A 21,057-nucleotide genomic window follows, 5' to 3' on the forward strand; every position below is an offset into this window, starting at 1 on the left:
TGTTTTAAACATGATTTTTTGAGCTTTTGACACTAAGTGAAAGCTGCATATGTTCTTACTCAGCAGGTAAGACTGAGCTGGATGTTATTCAACCGCGACATGCAACTTCACCAGTAACTGGTGCAACATCTCCCACATGGACCATGTTCCTGTCTCGGCTCAGGAGGACGACGGAGCCCAGTGAACAGCACGGAGAGCACAGGTGAAGGCAGACGACGTTACACCAGCAGTGACACATCTGACAATATGAACCTTTTCATTTAAAAGCTTTTCAAATGACTCCTCAGTACATCGCTGCGTTCTGAACATGCAGAGGTGACGCTGTCGCACAATCGCCTTGACAACTGAAAGAACTGTGACCCCGCTCTTTTCTCCACATGACACAGATGTAATTCAGGTTAATAACAGTCGGAGACCGATTCAAGAAAACAGCAGCACATTTATGACCACAGTGAGATCACACAAGGGTTAATTGCAGTTGTTCCTTAAATTTCCTTAAATCAGAGAAACACATTTAACAATGTGGAGCTTTTTTCTTTCATTGATCTGATATTGTCCGTCGGCAGCAGCCGGTGAATCTCCTGCTGAGCATCAACCAACTGTAGCTGGAACAGAACAAACAACAACCTTCTGCACCTACACATGAAGGCATAGCATTCTTCACCTCAGGGCTTTAAGACTCACAATCATGTGATAAATAAGGATTATGCAGCTGCAGTTTGTAAGAAAAACAAGAAAGAGAATCTGGAAGGGAAAAAAACACCTGAAAGAAAAGATCCAGTCGACACCGTCGCTCCTCTCCAAGTGACGCATGATTTACACTTCAACACTACTCTTACAAGACATAAGCTTTTGGATATAAAGCTTTATTTTTCTTTAATTACTGACTCTGAATTGTCAGCAATTGTCAGTGTAAATGTTTGGTGGTTAATCCTTTAGCTTCAAAATGTCTGCCTGCACTATTTTAACCATAATAGGGCCAAAAAATGTCTTTGTCCAGAATAACATTCAATATCTGGCAGTTATTTACAATGTACTGCGTGTTAAAATAGTATATTAACTCTCTGTAAATACTGTATGTTGAAAGCCAAAATGCTCTGTGTTCTAAAAAAAACAAAAATAAAATGTCAAATTTCACCAAAGTTCACACATTTTCTATATATACATATATGAAAATAGTGCTGAATCACACTAATATCCTTTATAACATAACTACCATAAAGTTAGAGTAAATATAGTTTACACAGGGAAAATAGTGCTCAACCATGGTCATATAATGTTATAATAATTGATTAGAAGGTGCTCCGGTATCCTAGTGTTGAAATGAATGATTCTAAATAAACACACACTAATCTGCTGTGAAATTACTGCAGCCAGTGTGGAAATATGTGAGTCAATATTCCTGTTGATCGCGGCTGTAAACACACGCTGTTTGTTTGTTTTATTCTTGATGTAAATGTGCGTCCATCAGAGAGAATTTCACCATGGAGCCACGTCACCGGTCAGAGGCAGCACACCTGTTGTTTTGCTATATATAGCGCAGATGCCGCGGTTGAATAGTTAATGTATAATCAGAAGAACGACTTTGTGTCCAAGGACGCTGTTGATTGGCGTAATGTGTGTATGCGTTTTTGTTCCCACTGACGTTGCTATAGAATAAGAAATCATCACAGATGTCATCAGATGTTACTCACAGGTCTGATCGCAGAGAGCGGAGGGAATTTGAAAAGAATGTGGAAGAATTCTGAGATCAAAGAAAAAAGACCGGAATTCTGGGATTAAAGAAGTTAGAATTCTGAGATCAAAGAAAACAAATCTGAATTCTGAGATCAAAGAAGTTAGAATTCTGAGATCAAAGAAAACAAATCTGAATTCTGAGATTTTCATCTGTATCCGTATGAATGAAAAGAAGCAGAAAGAAGAATCTTATTTACTCTGCCCCTTTACCCCAGTAAATCAATTTACATACTATAGAAAACAAAATTGCATAATACACGCAAACTAAAACAAGTAAAATAGTCAAAGTAAAACACAGCCACTCACTTGGCTGTTGTTAAGACAAACAAGCAAATTCTAAAACTTTAAAGGAAGAAAAAAACAAAACATACTGTCATCTACGGATTCATCAAATTTTAACAGCTTTAATTTTTCTTCCCTTTTCTGTCACATGTCAACAATTCACAGTTTGCCATTTCACTGTGTTTAAAAAAAAACATGTGGCATTGTGAGCAAAGGTGAAATTAAGGTTAAATATAAATAAATATTGGGAAACCTACAGCAGGAAATTGAAAACATCAGAGCGACTGTTCACGCCCTCCGGTGCTTAAGCCCTTTTGACTGAAGGTCGTGGGATAATTGTCGTCCCACGGTCTCACTTACTGGTTCATCCTTTGCTTTTTTTACATGTATTTGAAGACACATTGATTGTGGTCACACTGTTAAAAGACACAAAGTGGATTACATCTATTTTATGTCCCTGGACGTGAACAGAAAAGGAATAAGAGCTGGGGCTCTACTGTTACATACAATATATATTCTGTAACTTCACGTCTATAATGTACATTCTATCTTACCTTTTTACCATCTTATTGTTAGTTTTACTCAACTCTACTGTCTTTGCTGCTGCGACAGTGTCATTTTGTGTCATCAGGAGACTAATAAAGGACTATCTTATCTTAATATTTCATTTAAATTCAATTGCTATGTGTTATGAAAATGTTAGTGTTGTGTAACAGTGTGGACACTGAAACATCCTGAGGAGGTTTATCTCTTTATCTGTCGGCGATATGTATTTATGGATTTATGGATGAGGGTTGTGCCGCGCTCTTTTTGTATTCTATTTCTAAAGAACTCGACTTCAGGGTCACAGTTTGCCACTCGTCCCAGTCTTTTTCCCTCCGCTGGGTTCTGCCACTCATGAGAGCGCTGTTATTCTGTTGAGTTTATACTGATAATGACAGTTTGAAGCCAATATTCTCTGCCTTTCTAAGCCAGTGTTTTTACTGTTAACCCCTTTAAACCATCGTACTCATCCGCTATAAAAACATAGTCAAACTAATGAATTGTGTCCTTTTTTAACTGTTGCTCAAAGTTAAGAATCACAAAAAAGTGCTAGACGTGTATTTAAGTGCAAAACTGAATGTTTAGAAAATGGCTTTTAATCCTTCTTGGACTCATTTTGAATGTTGGACTAGATGAAAACAATCATTTATATCGTCGTAAATCTTTGAAAGGAGAGAAGCTACTGAATCATCATCCTTCCTAGGACATCCTGAGAGTGTGTGTTTATAGGTCACATATTCAGGCTTTAAAACAATGGAAAGGATATGAGGATATAAGCATATTCTTTAAAGTATCCATCTATCTATCTTGCTAGTAAGCGTGCTAGTTAGCTTGTGAGCTACCAAGCTAGAATCTATTAGCTACAAGTTAGCTTAAGGTTAGCTAAAAAAATTGCTATCTATCTATCTATCTATCTATCTATCTATCTATCTATCTATCTATCTATCTATCTATCTATCTATCCAACTAACCAACTAACCAACTAACTAAATAAATAACTGCCAGATATTGAAAGTTATTCTGGAAAAATAAATGTTGGTTATTATGGTTAAAATAGTGCGGGCAGACATTTTGAAGCTAAAGGATTAACCACCAAACATTTACACTGACATTGCTGTAAGCAACCATCTGTCTTTATAACCTCTGTATATAGTGTACGATTAAACATAGAAATGGAAACAAGCAGCCAAAATGCTCTGTGTTCTAATGTGAACACAGAGAATCACATCACATTGAGTGACATGTGATGAGCACTGACTTTAGAAATATGACTCTCAGGTTATTGTCACAGAACAGTTGGTTTAAGGGGAAAATAAAATTGCAAAACTGTGTAAAATTGTAATAAATTGGAATGAAATCAAAGTGTTGTGCTACAACTGAATCGTGACAAAAGCATCTCATCATCCCAGCCCCGGGAAATAAATGGTCTTTCCTTAAAAGCTTCACTGATTTCTCCACTAATAACACATTGAGACATTGACATTCACCTGGTCGAGCCTGTCAGACCTCAGAAGAGGACGAACACTCAACCAACAACAATGTTCCTCTGACACCTGCTGAAGTTCGGAGAACACACAAAGAACTTAAATCACTTCACATATAATATATCAATTCACAGTCGCTTCACAGTCTTGTCGTGTTTTGGAAATCCAGTTTCCATATCAATTACCTTTCCCTTTGTGGATTTCTCCCCTCTCTCTTGGTTGAGCGACTGTAAAGAATATAAAGTGAGACGTGCTGGTGATTCACTTCACTTCACTGCCTTACATGGCTCTGTGAACACCGTGTTCTACATTAACTTCACTCACACAAATTAAATCACCGACACAGAACGCGCAGGATGTGCCGTGCTGTGACCTGGGATAATAACGCCCAAATCAATACATCTCACGCTCACTGTCACATAAAAATAGAACGGAGTTAATGTTAAATAATTAAAAACAAGATTTAACTAGGACTGCATGCAGTCATAGTTCCCTCCAAAGCAACGGGATAGTAACGATAAATTCAGGGGTGTCAAACTCAAATGACTTGGGGGCCAATGAGCATCTAGTCTGATCAAGAGGGGGCGGGTCTAAAGGAAAAAAGTGGGAAAAAAAACTACTGTTTAGTAGCAGGTGTTTAGTAGCACGTTACACAATAAAAACATATTTATGATGCAAAAAAAAACATTTTGCAAATAATGAAGAGGGTAACTGTAATTCAGCTTAAATATGTCATTTAATGTTGTGTGTAATACATTTAATAAAGCAGTAATTACAACCGAATGTCTTATTGCTATTAGAAAAATATTGCTAGCAAATATGTTTAGTCTCATACTCTGTCTACCAATGGTTGTCAATTCAACAAAACACCAATGATTGCTGTGGCCACGCCCCTTTTAAAATCCGCAAAACCTTTTGAAAAGGTTTCGCCTTTGACATGTTTGTTTACGTTGGTACATACAGACAAACGCGCTCAGAGGAGTTTGCTCATTTATGTAGGTTCAAATCACCAAAAATGGACACCAAAAATTCAAAATGGACGACTTCCTGTGGAGCTGAGGCCATGGTTACGATCACATTTTTTTGTTCGTCTTGGGCTATGACATCTTCCCACTAAGTTTCTGGAAAATCAGTGGAACTCAATGTATGCCGAAGTTTTCACCTTAGGGGGGCGCTATAGAGCCATTGAGTCCGGGAACTATGCCAATATCGCATTTTCACCAGACCTGACGTCCAAGTTTCAAGAGTTTTTATGCACGTTAACCCGCTCAAAAATGACCGCGATGACACGGATATCATAATAATCTGAAGGATAACGGAGCACACATTTGTGCTCGGGCCTTAATTATTATTGTAGTGGCTGAAGTGAAAGGAAGTGTGAAAGGTATAGTCAGCTTTTCTAATCAGTAAAGTCAATTTCTTCTCGCTGTGATGGGAAACAAACACAAAAAAAGATTATTTAAGCTAATGTTGTCGTACACGTGGGACAGAACAGGATACTTCCACCACTCCAACCTCGGCTTCTCCTCAACTCTAAACTTTATCGTCTCCTTCCATGAGAAACCAAATGAAATCTAAATAATAACAGACATATTACCCTGCCAATTTGGTACAAAAATATTGCACTTGTTATGACAGACCTAACATTATTTCCCTTGGAACTACTTTTTTTTTTCCATGTATAACATCATTCATCTGTGAAATTACAGGAAGAAAACCTGTCAGAGAAATAACCCTGTGGTGTTATTCACTATAGAGTGTGATACTTGTGAGTCACTTGACATATTCTGCTGCCACATATGAAAACCATCCACCAACACTCGCATCAAAACCAGGTTAAATCAGGTCAGGATCCCGAACCTCAAATGGCAGGAACCAAAACGGCCCCTGGCACGAATTTGTTACCCTTCAGATTATTATTATAGCCGCGTCACTGCGCTCATTTTTGAGCGGGTTAACGTGCATAAAAACTCTTGAAACTTGGCATGGAGGTCAGGTCTGGTGAAAATGCAATATTGCCATAGTTCCCTGACCCGTGCGTTGCTCAAGGGCTTTTTGCCGCCCCCTTAAGGTGAAAACAGAGGCAAAACTGAGTTCCTCCGAATTTCCCAAACTTGGTGAGAAGATGTTACAGACTGAGACGAACAAAACAGTCGACAGTGACCATGACCCTGTTGAGTGAGGGAGACAGTGAGACTAGCGCAGACTAGCGCGGGGACGCGAGGGTCCTATCATGACTGCGTGCTGTCCTAGTTTATTTGTTTCTGCTTCCTGTCCTGCGTCTGTTACGGCTCGACAGTGTTTGGTGATTTTAGATTCAAAGGTCACCTGTTGTTGTCCCGTGTACGTGCTTGAGTGGTTCTTCTGTTGCCTTTAACGTCTCAAATCAAGCGAGTTATCTTTTGGATTAGTGCGTTGTGTTCTGTCGTGTTGCTGGGAGGCAGAACAGCTGTGGTGAGGTGACTACAGTTAATACATTTGAGTGAAAGCTGTGAGGATTTCACTTCAACACATTTGCACCCATGTGTGAGTGTGCGCTCCTCAGTAAAGACTAACCTAAAATGGCCTTAGCTTTAAAGGTTCATTATTTTTGTTTAAATGTGGCTAACGATGCCTTTGAACAGCTCTCTAATTCCTAAATATCATAATTAAGGGGAATAAATGAGCCGACTGTTATTCTCAGTAGCAAAGAAATTTGCACATTATGAAAATTCCACCATGACTCCAGTGAAATGAGCCTCAGAAAATGTAAATTCACTTAAGTTTTGCAAACGGAAGACCTGAGAAAAGTCTGGCCTAAGTTGACACCAGTGTATTCTAACGTTGGTGACAACGGTCTGTATTATAAAGCCCTTTTCTCGTCTTGATTCACATCCATTCACTCACACTTTCATACAGTGCATCGATGTGCAGCACATCTTTCCACACGCGCTGCCGGCACAGCCACCAGGAGCAACGTGGGGTTCAGTGTCTTGCCCGAGGACACATCGGCATGAAGCAAACTTGAATCGAACTCACAACCTTCGAACTGAAAGACATCAACACAACGTGTTGAAACTAGTGATCGAGACAATCATCTCAAGATGTTTACAGACATTATGAATAGTCAATATATTCTCCTCTCATGGGTGTCTTCAAGTGGAAACACATGAAGAAAAAACATCTCGACATGATGCAACTAACGATTATTTCCTCGATAGATGGAGTAAATCCTTTGGTCCATAAAATGTCAGAAAACGTTAAAATAACGTCGATCAGTGTTTGTCAAACCTGGAAACGACGATGTTCTCAAATGTCTTGTTTTTGTCCACAAACCCAAAATGATCCAGTTTTTAATGATTTCTTTGTCACGTAGAGCAAAGAAAAGAAGAAAATGTTCACAATTAAGAAGCTGAAACGATCAGAAATCTTGAAAGATCCAAGAAATGACTGTTTTTATAGTTTAATGTAACACCACACATTGTTTCTCCCTGGATGCCTTTATTTGCATCTTGTTCTGTAGTTTAGATGAAGAATGTATTGGTACTGTGGTGACAGATGTGTCTTTCTGTGAGTCAAACTCAGCATCTGCAGATGAGTCAGGCAGCATGACTGAGCAAAGCACCTCAGCAACATGTTGGTGTTTTTATGCCCTGGAAATGATACCCTGAAGGTTTTGTTCTAGGGCACAGGAAGTACAGATACAGATATGTCGTGTGGACAAAAGAACAGTGAGATGTCATTCAATTACATGCAGTGCAGCCTCATATTACAGTACTTAATGCACTGGTAATAAATGCCTTAATAATTGCACTCTGTGTTTGGTTTAAAGAGCCTAGTTTATGAAAATTAAATATTTTGAGATTAAAAAAAACAAAACAAACAAAAACAGGACAGCGGAGCCTTACCCCAATAACTTAAATTGCCACTGACATTAAAGCTTAATAAAGTTTACATCAGCCATCCACAAGGAGAAAGGTGCTCTTACTTTTGTAGGATGAAATCAGGAGAGTCAAGTGAATCTCAACTGAAAACAAAAAAGTAAAAAAAATAAACGCTACAATTACGTATTTCACCTTTAATTTAGCCTCTCACTGAATATAAACACAGTAAAAGACAAAGAGAGGATGGGAACAATGTAAACATGTTCTGGGGCGGAGGAAAGAAGATATTTATATCCGGTAATGAGGACTGTGGGGTATGAATATGAATCTGATCTGATCTGTGTAGTCTGAACCTTTAAAGGGTCTATATTTGTCTTACTTTTCCCCACAAGGTCGCACTCACATAACCATATGTGATATTAAATGTTAGTTCTCAATGTCACCTGAGTGGCTGCGAGATATCCATGTTTGCTCTCCAAGACAAAAAAAAAGATCCTGTACATTATTACACAAGCGGCTTCTCAAAGTCAGAGAAGTCATTAAAGCACGAGAACGGCAAACTCTCAGCAAACTCTTTACCTTTTACAGAGAGGGCATTTCCATTCCAACTTTAAAAACACACACACACACACACACACACAAAACGAGGGAAGCAGCAGATGCACAAATGCCTCCAAACTTAACAACATGTGAAATTACCCAGAGGGAAAATGTCAAAATGAATCCTGTCTGTGTGACATTTGAAAGGGTTACAGCCACCGTGCTTAACTAAGAGATGAAGAGAATCAAGGGCCTTATTAATAACACAATCACAGCAAATGCTAAATTAACACCACTGAGATGCTCCCGGTACAAGAGAGAATCGGTTCATTTAAAGAGATGCTTTCACGCACAACAGCAGATTGTGGGTTTTTTGTCTTCTTTCTACGTCTTCTTCAGTCCGGCTTCTGTCAGACGTCATTCAATAATTGGATCATCACGTACAGAGCAACATGTGCTGCAGTTGCTCCACTTATGCAGAGTTCTCTTACCCTGGGGAAACATTCATTAACCCCTAGAACACAACGAACAGTACATATATATATATATATATATATATATATATATATATATATATATATATATGTTGTAGAGAGATGTTGTATATACATATACATATATATATATATATGTAGAGTGCAATATAGAGTGTCTTATACCCTTTTTTTCAGCAACTATATAATCTGGATCCCATGGTAAATTTGCCATGGGAATAATCCACAACTCCTTATATGGACATCCTGGGGGTGTGTGTTTATATGTCACATATTCAGGCTTTAAAAGTGCAATTTCTTTCGTCTTCTTAAGTGTTGTTGAGTCACAGTTATGATTCATTTTTTCATTCATTACGACATTTTTTGTCATAATATAAAGTAGCAGTAATTGTGCAGAAGTCACAAAATTAGACCCTTTTTTTCTTTTCTTTTTGTTCATAAAAACGAGCCAAGTGAAATTTGAATTGTGATGTATTTCACAAATTCCACAAATTCAATCTGATTTTAAACATTTTGAGTGCTTTTCTGCTCAGGTGTGTTTATATAGTTGGTGAAAATGAAAGATTGCATTGAAGAAAAGGATAAAGAACACTCTATATTGCACATTTTTATACCTCCTGTATAAACTGTATGTTCAACATGCAGTAAATTGTGAATTACTGCCAGATATTGAAAGTTATTCTGGAAAAATGGGCAAAAGGACATTTTTTGGCCCATTTATGCTTAAAATAAGCCCATAAAAAAAGTCATGTTGAGGCTTAGGTGTTAAAGGATTCACCACCAAACATTTACACTGAGATTTGCTCTGTTTCAAGTTAAAAACCTTGAATCATTGCTGACCAATTACTCACCACCAGAGTCAGTAATTAAAGCTTAAAAAATAAGCTTTATCTCTAAAAGCTTGAGTAGTGTTGTTGTGTTCTAAGGTTTAACTACATGAAGATTTAGGTTGTTGTCTACATTCTCCATGGAAATGGTTCAGTAGTTTTTGAGTGATCCAGATCAACAGAACCATCGTGTTTACGGAGATAAAAACCCAGAAACAGTTGGATTGTCAAGACTGTTTGAACTTGTCTTACTTGACACTAAAATATAAATGATTCCCTAAAATAAAACCATTTCATAGGTGAACATATATTGCACTAGTTCCTGGCATTTTCATACAGAAAAAAAAAGAGAAACAGTTTCTTAGGATTTATAGTTTTGTTTTTATAGTTTTTGGTTCATTTTGAGCAGTAGCTTGTAAAAAATGTGAAATGTAATGACTGTGTTTCCTGTCAGTCTATTAAAACTGTAAATGACTATAATTTATTCTGTCGGTTCAATTCAGGACTTGTTTTATCCCTTCAACGGCACAAGCTTAAATCCTAAGCTTGTGCCCGTCATCGTCCCAAAGAAGAGATGAGGATTCACATCGATCACAGTGCAACAAAGAAAAAGCTCTCTTGTCCTTAAGTGGCTTTCATTATCTTTGGATTTTTTTCAACTGACATCTTTGTAAGGTAACAAAGGAGGAAAAACTAAAGCAAATGCATAGTCGAACGTTAATGTGGTTTTCACAGCAAAAGTCTAAGCTTCCATTGTAGCTCCACGTCACCGTACTGAAGTTCTTATGGATGAACCCAAATATAATGAGTTGACAATAACAAGTGGAAGAAAACAGGAACGTGAACAGATCGATTCACTGTCTAAAGGAAAGAGCCGTGCTGCTGCTGCTGCTGCTGCTGCTGCTGCTGCTGCTTGTGGTGACAGAATACCTGAGGAAATATGGTTAATTATGGAGCTGGGCTCATTTCACTGCGTTTAGTCTCCATCTATTGTTGTGTCCTCGAGTCTATTCGGTGAATTAGCTGGTGCTGCTGTCCTGTCGGTCGTGTCGTGTCCTGTCTCACGACCATGTCATTATTTCAGTAGAACTGCGGGACTCTGCTTTATCTGAAGCGCGCGCACACACATTTAAATAATAAAATAAAACTAAAAATGATCGTGTCCCGAGTCTACGTGAAAGCCCGAGATGTGTCACAGGTTTGTAGAAGGAAACACAAAATAATGGCTGATGCAATCGCCTGAAACCACACAGCTAAATCACAACAGGCTCCAGAACACGTCTCATACAGATGACTTCACTCACACACACAAACACACACATACACACACGTGTCTGTTTATTGATTTCTTTGTTAGCAGAATTGCATAAAACACACGTTACGTTTTTTTCTTTCTTAACCCTTAGTACTCATGGATCTGTGCCGCAGGTGCACCTGTGTTAAACACATAACTCCCTACATGGACATCCTGGGCTTGTGTGTATATAGGTCACATATTCAGGCTTTATAAAAAGCAGTATTATTTTGTTTTATGTGTGTTGCTGAGTCACAGTTGCGATTCATTTTCATCAGCCAAGTAGGCCTGAAACAATCACTCGCTAAATAAATCATCAAATATTTTGATCATCGAAAATTGAAAACACGTTTGGGTGATTTGGTCGGGTGATTTTCACCCACACATTATTATGAATATGTGATTTTTACCTTCATAATTGCACAGCTGGTGTAGTGGTTAGCGCTCTTGCCTTTGCAGCAAGAAGACCCGTGTTCAGGCCCTGGTTAGAACAAGGGTCTTTCTGCATGGAGTTAGCATGGAGTTAGTCCCCGTGTGTGCGAGGGTTTTCTCCGGCTTCCTCCCACAGTCCAAAAACATACAATATGGGGATTAGGTCAAATTGGACACTCTAAATTCCCCATAGGTGTGAGAGTGAATGGTTGTTTGTCAACGTGTGTCCCTGCGATGGACTAGCGTACTGTCCAGGGTGTGACCCTCATTACAGTTCTAGGGTCAAGGAATTAAAACAAGTTTTCATATTTTTCAGCTTCTTAAACATGAATATTTTTGGTTTCTGGACAAAACAAGACTTTTGAGGACATCGTCCTTCCCAGGTTTGAGATACGACTGATCAACATTTTCTGACATTTTATGGACCCGACGATTACTCAATTAATCGATAAATTATCGTCAGATGAATCGATTATGAAAATAATCGTTAGTTGCAGCCCTAGAGCCAAATGAACTTTGAACTGACGTATTTCCAAATTTCACAAATTCAATCCAATTTTAAATACGTGTTCATATAGTTGGTGAAAATGATTTTGTTTCATCAGATTGTGCTGAAAAAAAGGATGAAAGACACTCTATATTACACAATCTTATATGCTCTGTATGAACTGTATGTTTTAATATAGTAATGTGAAAAAGCTGCTCTGTGTTCTAAGGGTTAAACCAAACAATTGTTTGGACTGAGCGATATTACAAGGGCTTTGCAGGTGTTGGGGATTTACAACCTACTTACATACAGCATATTCACCAAAGAAACAGCATAAATTAAATACCAAATGACATGCTGTATAAAAAGAAGATATGTGTTAATTAAATAAAGGTGCCCAGCAAGCATAGAGTATTGTACATTAATTAAGTGTGGGGATTATGGCTCAGTTACTGCCCCAGCAGTAGTGGGGAGGATATGAGTGGCAGCACCAGTGTTAAGTAGTGTCACACTCACCGCACTGGAAAAAGAAGCCCGTTCCGCTTGCAGGGATTCCACGCTGCGATGGTCCCCGCGTCTCCTTCCAGATGGCAGAAGGTTAAACAGATGGGCGACGTGGAAGGGAGCTCACTGCACGCGACGTGAGGTCCATGTTGAGTCCAGAGATCCAGTCGTCGAGTCTCGATGACGTCCTGTGAGGATTTTGTGATCCAGTGTGGTGCTTTAATGTCGGCCTAGTGGCAGCTGGTGTACCATGAGGCCACGCATGATGGCCATCTGATGGACCAGTTCTGTTTTTCGATGAATCTCAAGGTGTGTGTTTTGTTTTAATCCTGTCTTTATTCTAAATTCAAGATATTGTGTAATATGAGTGAATGTAGTTAAGGAGCTGCATTTAACTGCCGTGACTTCGTTTCCGGGTGCTAGCAACCGCATTTTAGCGTGTCAGCCCGTTAGCCTACGATTTGTGTCCAACGTGCTAAATTGAGGACCTTTATGCTGCCGTGTTCGATCTAATCCTGCCAGCATGGAAGCGTGGGAATAACAACAAACGCACATGCAGTATCGCATCATATTTCATGCCACACATGACATTTCTGAGAAGTGATAAAGCTCACCGCACATAAATTAGTAATCTATGAATCCAAGATTCAGATTGCTCTGTGTACTATACTTCATTGATTCAGCCATCTTGACTATCAGCCAATCAGAAAATAACATTTCGTGTTGCTGGGGAAAGTCCGCCGTAAGTACTCGTTCCGCGAAGGCGCAGGAACGTGCATGAATGCTGTGAACGCGTGCAGGTTTCAAGTGAAAGAGCATGGTCAGGTATTCACTTCAATTATATCACCTGATTTATTATAATAGCTGCTTGTAAAAGTGTTAGTATGAAGTGTAAAGAGTACAAACTTAACACAACACACACAAACTCGTGACGATTGACTAAGATAGCCAAGAAAAATGTGCCGACTCGAGCCGTGGAAAAGCACCCGTCTTTCAGCATTATTTCTAGTGTAGTTTTCCCAGTTTTTGAACTTAGCTTTAGATCTTTTGACTCCACTTTTTGCCGAGCCCATTCAGATTTGTGTTTGACTGCTTCCTGGTGAGCTGACCTTTGGACTATTACTGTGTGTTCAAGTTGTGCTTCTGAGTCCTGTTGCCTTGAGTGCAGGCCTTGTCAGACATCATGTGTTTAGCATAGATTTATGAGGGTTTTAAGTCAGTTTCATCTCGCGTCAGCCAATTGACCAATACCCTCCACAGCCCAGACGAAGGCAGAAAAAAAGGTGACTGTGGTTCTTGTGGACACAGTGGAATACATATATGGAATCAATGATTTCACTGCCCGCCTCACTGTTTCCCAAACGAAGGCAGGGATCAGGAGCCACTCAGTCCTCTCCTGTGGTTTCAAGCAAGAGTTACATCAAGAAAAGGACTAACAGGATCATTGTATAGGAAAGAAGGATGGAAGTGGAACCGGAGATGTGCAGAATAATGAGCAGCCTGTCTGAGAAAGAAGACACCTGAGACACGAACACTGTGTCTCTGACTTCAGGCGAGCTCTGTTTTCAATCAAGGTCAGCTCCCAAAAGTGATCCTATACACATATACATCAACACCACTTGTCATTCTGAAGTGATCACACAGTCGTGTAGTGGTGACTCTGACTTTGCACAAGGTCTGGATTCATTGAATTAATTTCATCCAGGTTGTTCTTTGTGGGAGCTGCGATAAATTGGATGCGTTAGAATTGCTAATGAGAGAGAAAAGACGTGTCTTATTCACAGTCCAAGCTGACCAAGACGAAAGTGTTCGAGTAGCAAACAATCAGTGATTTTTAAAAATGTGGACTAAAACTAGAAACTGGATACTACTTTCTAATTATTTAAACATAACTCTGTACCACACAGTGTAACCTGATAAAATACTCAAAATTTATTCATAACAAACTCACCGTGAACATTGAAAATGAAAAGAAAAATTACAAATAAATTCAGAATAGTTTCCCTCTAATCTTGAGTGTATTAGTATGAAGTTGGGTCTCCGTCTTTCCTGCCTCAGATCAGCGCAGCTCTGCTATGTTTTACGCCGTCGTTTTCCCCGAACGGGCGATGAACCCGAGTTATCTCCTCTGAAGCTGGACTTTCGGTTTTGGGCCGAGGTACTCGCTGTGTCTCTGTGAAAAAAATGTGGGTTTTCTTTAGATTTGTTTTAGTGTTCTGTAAATAGAGAGAAGTAACAACAACAAAAATGGCCTCTTACAACTTACAACTTTTCTGTGAACAAGCTGCTAAAGCAAATGCATGGTAACAGGAAAGTTTTAGTATTTATATGGAAATAGATTTGTGTCAATATTTTCAAACAACACTTTTCACGATTTAAGAAGCAATAAAATATCGATTTAACTCATTCCAAAATGTTATATTTTATTGTTTAAAAAAATAGACTTGCAAAGAACAAGTGAGGGAGCTCAAAGAACAAGTGAGGGAGCGCAAAGAACAAGTGAGGGAGCTCAAAGGACAAGTGAGGGAGCACAAGTGAGCACTCAAAGGCAAGTGAGTCTCAAAGTGAGGGAGCTCAAAAACAAGTGAGGGAGTGAGCTGAGGGAGCAAAGAACAAGTGAGAGGCAAATGAGGGAGCGCAAAGAACAAGTGAGGGAGCTCAAAGAACAAGTGAGGGAGCTCAAAGAACACATGTATTTTCAAACAAAATACATTTTTGAATGATTTAATCAATGTTTTTTGCTTCTTTGAAAGTGTTGTTTGCTTCGTGAAAGGTGTTGTTTTAAAATATTTATCCAATATTTTGAAGCAAAGTCTAATCTGAGCAGGTGCAGCATGTATGAGATTTCGCTGTGCTCTGTAAATCTGTACCAGGTGCTTGGATTATACAATCAATATATCGAAACCACAAACTTAGGAGAAACAGATGATACACTGATCACGATGCACACTCTTGTAATGAGCATGAGCAGTAAGCATCAGAAGGCCGTCTCAAAGACATAAACACTCTGTGTTATTGTAATTGATTTACAGTTGAAGGCGTCTTACAGGAATCTCATTCTCTTTTCTTCTCTCCACAAAACACATCTACATGCACATGCGTTATAATGTCAAGTGGAAAACACAGAAATCAATACTCAGATGCATATCGGCCTGCGAGAGCCATTGAAACAGTGATAACATAAATTCTGCAGACAGCAATCAACCAAATAGAGTAGGGAAGGTGTTTATCTTGAGTGCATTCACACTTTTTTATTATCCTGCCATTATCATTTCGACCCCAAACTTCAGACATCTCCAAAAAATACAGATCAACAGACTAAGTTACACAAATAAAACATCACTCATGCTGTCGGGAGGCCGAAAGCGTACTATCCATCTTGTATATTGTGTTAACATCAGCACACATCTTTATCTGCTCTGGCCAAAAATCACAACTGTGCCTCCAAGTCGCTCTGGATGAATTGGAGTGGTCATGGTTTACTCACAAGCACCAATTTTTGTCCATTACCCAAAAGGTTCATTCAAACAAGGCAACCATAACAAGAACCTCTCTGTGGTATGAGAACAGTGAGTCACAGATGTCTGGGTGAAGCGACAGAGAGTGGGAGATATCAGTTGTTGTGAATAACAGTTTTTCTCTCAGTGTCTTAAATCTAAATTATTAGTTATTAGCAAGTAGACATTTAACAAGCGGGATAACAAACATCAGGCTTTAGTAACACTTCCTGATTTTTTTTATTCTTCTTCATTGGTTCAGAATGCAGTTGGTGTAAACTGGAGCAATAGGCCCACTGGCCCCAGCACAATCACACCTGTATTGCATTACAGTTCAGTTTTGTAGGGATGAAACAATTACCACAATAACCGATAATTAATCAATCACTAAATGAATCGTCAACTATTTTCATCATCCATTTTTTTATTATTAAAACAAGAATTCTGATAGTTTCAGCTTCTTAAATGTGAATAATTTATTCGCTTCTTTGCTCCATATAACAAAGAAGTCATTAAAACTGAATGATTTCTAGGTTTGACAAACACTGATCAACATTTTTCTACATTTTCTGACATTTTATGGACCAAATGATTAATTATTACATTAACTTGATTAATCGAGAAAATACTTGACAGACTAGTTAGCTGCAGCTCTACAGTATAGTACAGTACGGTAGTTTGGAAACAGTCAAGCTCTGTATGAGAATAGACTGCGGGTGTTGAAGAAACACTGGTCAAAAGATAGTTACGTTTTTCTGTCAACACAATCAGCTGACTGTTGTGGGTGGAGCCAGTACTGTACCATTTTACTCTGGTACCACAAGGGAAGAGTAAGGCGGAAATATAAAAAAACATGAACTATACCATACTGAACTGAACTGCTCCACACAGCTTTATTGGACATAGTTAGCCACAGGCGGTGATTTAAATACGCTGACAACAAATTGACCATATAATTCTGTTTGAATTTTGTCTTTTAACTGCACTTTGTTTGGTCAAATCACACTTTTATCTCATGATTTTAATGACTACTTTAATTGTATTATTGATTTAAATGTAATTTGAATGGCTTGCTTTTATTTTGATTTTCTGAATGTAGTTCTATGCCTTTGTAAAGCACTTTGAGTCACTCTGTGTATGAACAGTGCTATACAAATAAACTTGCCTTAACTTAACAATTGACATTGTCAATAATGTTGACTAATGGTCACAGCCCTAAACAATGTTTAACAATGTTGTGAAGCCTCTGGTGTTTCCCACTCCTCTTCTAAAGAAAGCCTTCCTGTTTTCAGAGGAACACATCTGGACCGAGAGCTCAGTGTCTCTGAATAAGCCCTTATGGATTATCTATGGCCACACAAATATTCTTTAGTACCATGTGATCCCTGCAGCTTCCCAGCTCAGCATGGAGTCTTAAGTTACAGCCTTATTACTCGAAGCACCTCTGACACAAACCTCCGTGGAGATGGGAGTCTCCTTCATGGAGACGTTATGTGTAACATATCTGAAATATACTGGCAAAGAAGCCAAAAGGGAGCCCTAAAACCACAAGGTCTCCCATGTGGAACCACTTACACCTTCTGTCGATTCTACCACAGATGTATATCACCCTCCAGCGTGTGACAGAACAAAAAAACAAAATTCCAGCAATGGAATGTGAGTCACAAGTCCACATGGGGATGGAGGATTGGGAGATATCAAAGATGTCATCTGCACAGAGTGCGGACCGGAAAACAAAGGCAATCAACAGTAGCCTTTGCTGGAGTCTTACAAAGGCTGAAGGATGACGGGAAACCTTGTCTGTCTGCTACAGAGACACATTTGGCTTTCACCCACTGAACAACTTTATTCAGTTAGATGCTGTGGGTTTACTTTGCAACAGATAAACTTTCTGTACGTGCACTGTCCTTTTGTGTAACTATAAAACTTTAATTAAGCAATAACGTACTGCAGATTGACACGCTTAGGCAGCGTAAAACTACAATCTGTCATAGATTTAAAATTACATTTGCCAACTCTTTATCTGCACTGTCCATCAAAAGAGATAAAATAGACAGCTGGAACCGTAAGCGCCTCTCCACATGGTGAAGCCAGAGCAGAAATGCATTGTAACTATAGGGATTCTGTCCAACTGTGTGGCTCATGAGTGAATGAGCTTGGGGCAAGAGCAGTTGTTTATTTGAATGTTCTGGGGGTGAGGACCTGTGTGTGTGACTGTTTTATTGAATTGCCAAAATCTCAACAGACACAAACCACAAGGAGAAACTGTCCATCATTTGCTAAACTCGATAAGCAGCGCTGTACTTCATCGTTTGAAGTCAATTATGAGAACTTGCTAGAGGACAATTAAGAAAACTCATACCATAAAGGGAAATTCATCATAAAAAATATTAATATTCTGGACCCATCATACGAATCAAGTCACATTTCAGAGAGACTGTGAATTCATAACGTGATACAGCACGATGGTCCTTTAACTTCAAACATAGGCTGCTAAACCAACCGTGGAATATGATCACAGTGTCTCAGTGGCATAAAATGGCCCTGGAAATGTAACTCAAACATGCAGACTCATCTAAAGTCGGTACAAGGAGGCATCTGTGGAGCACATTATGACTACAGATATAAAGTGGAGTCCTATGTTTCCCTGAGTGTGAGGCGCAGTGTGGGCAGCCTTGTAAATGCAAGCTAATTACAATCTTGTGTGTTCCCAGTGCGTAGCTCGTGGACACGACAAGTGTGTGTACCTCAATCTGGATTTAGTACTTCCTGTTATAACAAACAATTACTGTTATTAGTCTAATAACGATTATTTTCACACAACACTCAAAAATGCTTGTTTTAGATATGCAACAACTCCCAGTTGTAGAAAATAAAAATTGCATTCGCTGTCTTGTTACACATGCATTTTTGGGTATAGTGCTTTTTGTGACATGCAGCACAACAACAAACAAACAAATAGGATTTACTTACTGGTGTTTTATGACAGGCTCTGGACCAAAGATGTCAGAAATAGAACTGTTACAGGAGAAAAGGGGAGAAATAGATAAGTAACAAAAGATCAATCTATACTTAACTCCATTCCCACTGGTCAAAAGATCAGTTTAATCCCAAGTTTAACGCATACAGCTTTTTTTTTCTCTAACTGGCATGAGTGAGAATGGAAGACCCGGATCAAGATGTGCCATTTCCTACGATGCACAATCGTCCAGCCTTAAGCGTAGCTGTTATCATTACTGTTTGTGTTGATCCTCGCTCTTTACTTTAACTTGGGACAACGGGTGATGCACATGGTAAAAACAAAACACCACAGGGCAGAGAAACTAGTGCAACCACAGTCTTTACTATTAGCTTTTTTCCCACCAAATAATTGCAGTACATCTGCTCGAATAATTGCCATAAATTCCAACTTTTCTGAACAGACTGCGATGCTTTGATACATTTTAGACGGACACATAGCAGGTGTTTTAACTGTATCGCACATCACACAGAGCCACGGTGTCAGTGGCAGAGGCATGCCACATACGAGGCTGTGTATATGTTACTTCAAAGGGGAGGCATATTGGTTTTTCCACACTATTCAATACCAAAATGGTTACTCATGTCTCTGCTACTCAGCAGGAGGCTATGGTTGCATGAGGTTGCCTCAGGCGAACACTTCATTAGGAGTCAGGCTACATATACAGTATGAGATGAGAACAGCTGTATTTTTCACTTTTGTGCTGTCAAGTGTTCGAGGTCTGCTCTGCGGTACACCAGCTATAAGAAATATATACAGTGGATATAAAAAGTCTACACACCCCTGTTCAAATGCCAGGTCTTCGTGATGTAAAAAAAATGGCAGCAAGACAAATAATTTCACAACTTTTTCCACCTTTAATGTGACCTATAACCTGTACAATGCAATTGAAAAACGAACTGAAACCTTTAAAGGGGAAAAATATAAAATAAAAAACTTAAAATAACCTGGTTGCAACTAATACTTTGTTGCAGCACCTTTGGCTTTTATTACAGCACTCAGTCTTTTTGGGTAGGAGCCTATCAGTGTGGCACATCTTGATGTGGCAATATTTGCCCACTCTTCTGTGCAAAACTGCTCCAAAAATGTGCATTTATGCTCCAGTCGTGTTGCACGATAACAAAAAAAAGCTACTAGAATACAGATTAAACAAATTGAAAAAAGCCAGTGGCTGTGGTCATTCTGTTGGCACCACTTCTGTGCTCTGGTTACTACTGTACTTACTATGGTTAACACAGGTTAGCTGTTGCTACCTAGCAACCACCAATTATGTGTGTTTGTTTTTGCATCTTAAGTTTCTCTGAACCACAATTCCTGGTGGTTTACCTTTGTCATCACTGTAAATCAGAGATAAAGACTTGGGTAAACGATTCCCCTCTTAAAGGTTCAGCCACAAGTGACTAGTCGCATCCTGTGTCTAGTAAATAAAAATAGCACACAACGCATCTGTAAGATCAGAGAAAATCTTCAATCATTATCTAATTTATTATAAAACCAGAAGCCAGATATTCACAATCGCAAGTGAGAGCTTATACTAGTTATACTAAATAAATGCAAAAACAAACATGTGAATAAATAAATAATTTAATGAATTAAATGCACAGTGTGTATTTCATACTACTTTAAAAACAAAAGACAACAGAGTTGTTAACTAGTTAGTGCCAAAGCTTTCTTCTTTCTCACTGATGATTAATAGCAAGGCTAACACTATATTATTATTATACGTTATTATATTATAATATAGGAAAACTACTCTACAAATATATATACCATTAATCGTGTTTTTTTATTTATTTTTATGACAAACGTCACATATTATGTTGAACCCTGGCAGATTTTTAAAGAAAATTGTGTTTGAACATTTTGGATATAAAATGGCATCACTTTATTATATCTCATTGGATACTTGTGTTAGATTATGTCTTCTTTTAAACTTTACTGTGTCATACACTTTTTCTCCCCCATGAGTGTGCGTGGGTATCCAACAAATGGAGGGACCGCTTCCAACGATGGAACTCATACTCAACAACATGTACTCTTTGTATATAAAAATA

At 38.7% G+C, this 21,057-nt stretch overlaps 1 protein-coding gene across 1 annotated transcript in view; it reads right to left on the reverse strand.

Annotated features, from left to right (window-relative positions):
* Positions 1-14,396: 14,396 nt before the first annotated feature.
* rad18 (RAD18 E3 ubiquitin protein ligase) overlaps positions 14,397-21,057 on the reverse strand; it is a 28,989-nt gene continuing 22,328 nt past the window's right edge. The window contains exons 12-13 of the mRNA XM_044022983.1: positions 18,958-19,002; positions 14,397-14,660 (exon numbers count right to left, since the gene is read on the reverse strand). Of these exons, the coding sequence (XP_043878918.1) occupies positions 14,561-14,660; positions 18,958-19,002 (145 nt within the window). The 3' untranslated portion in view covers positions 14,397-14,560. The remainder of the gene's footprint in view (positions 14,661-18,957; positions 19,003-21,057) is intronic.

The sequence above is a fragment of the Solea senegalensis genome, linkage group LG4, assembly GCF_019176455.1.
Source record: "Solea senegalensis isolate Sse05_10M linkage group LG4, IFAPA_SoseM_1, whole genome shotgun sequence".
In the NCBI taxonomy this organism is placed as follows: Eukaryota; Metazoa; Chordata; class Actinopteri; order Pleuronectiformes; family Soleidae; genus Solea; species Solea senegalensis.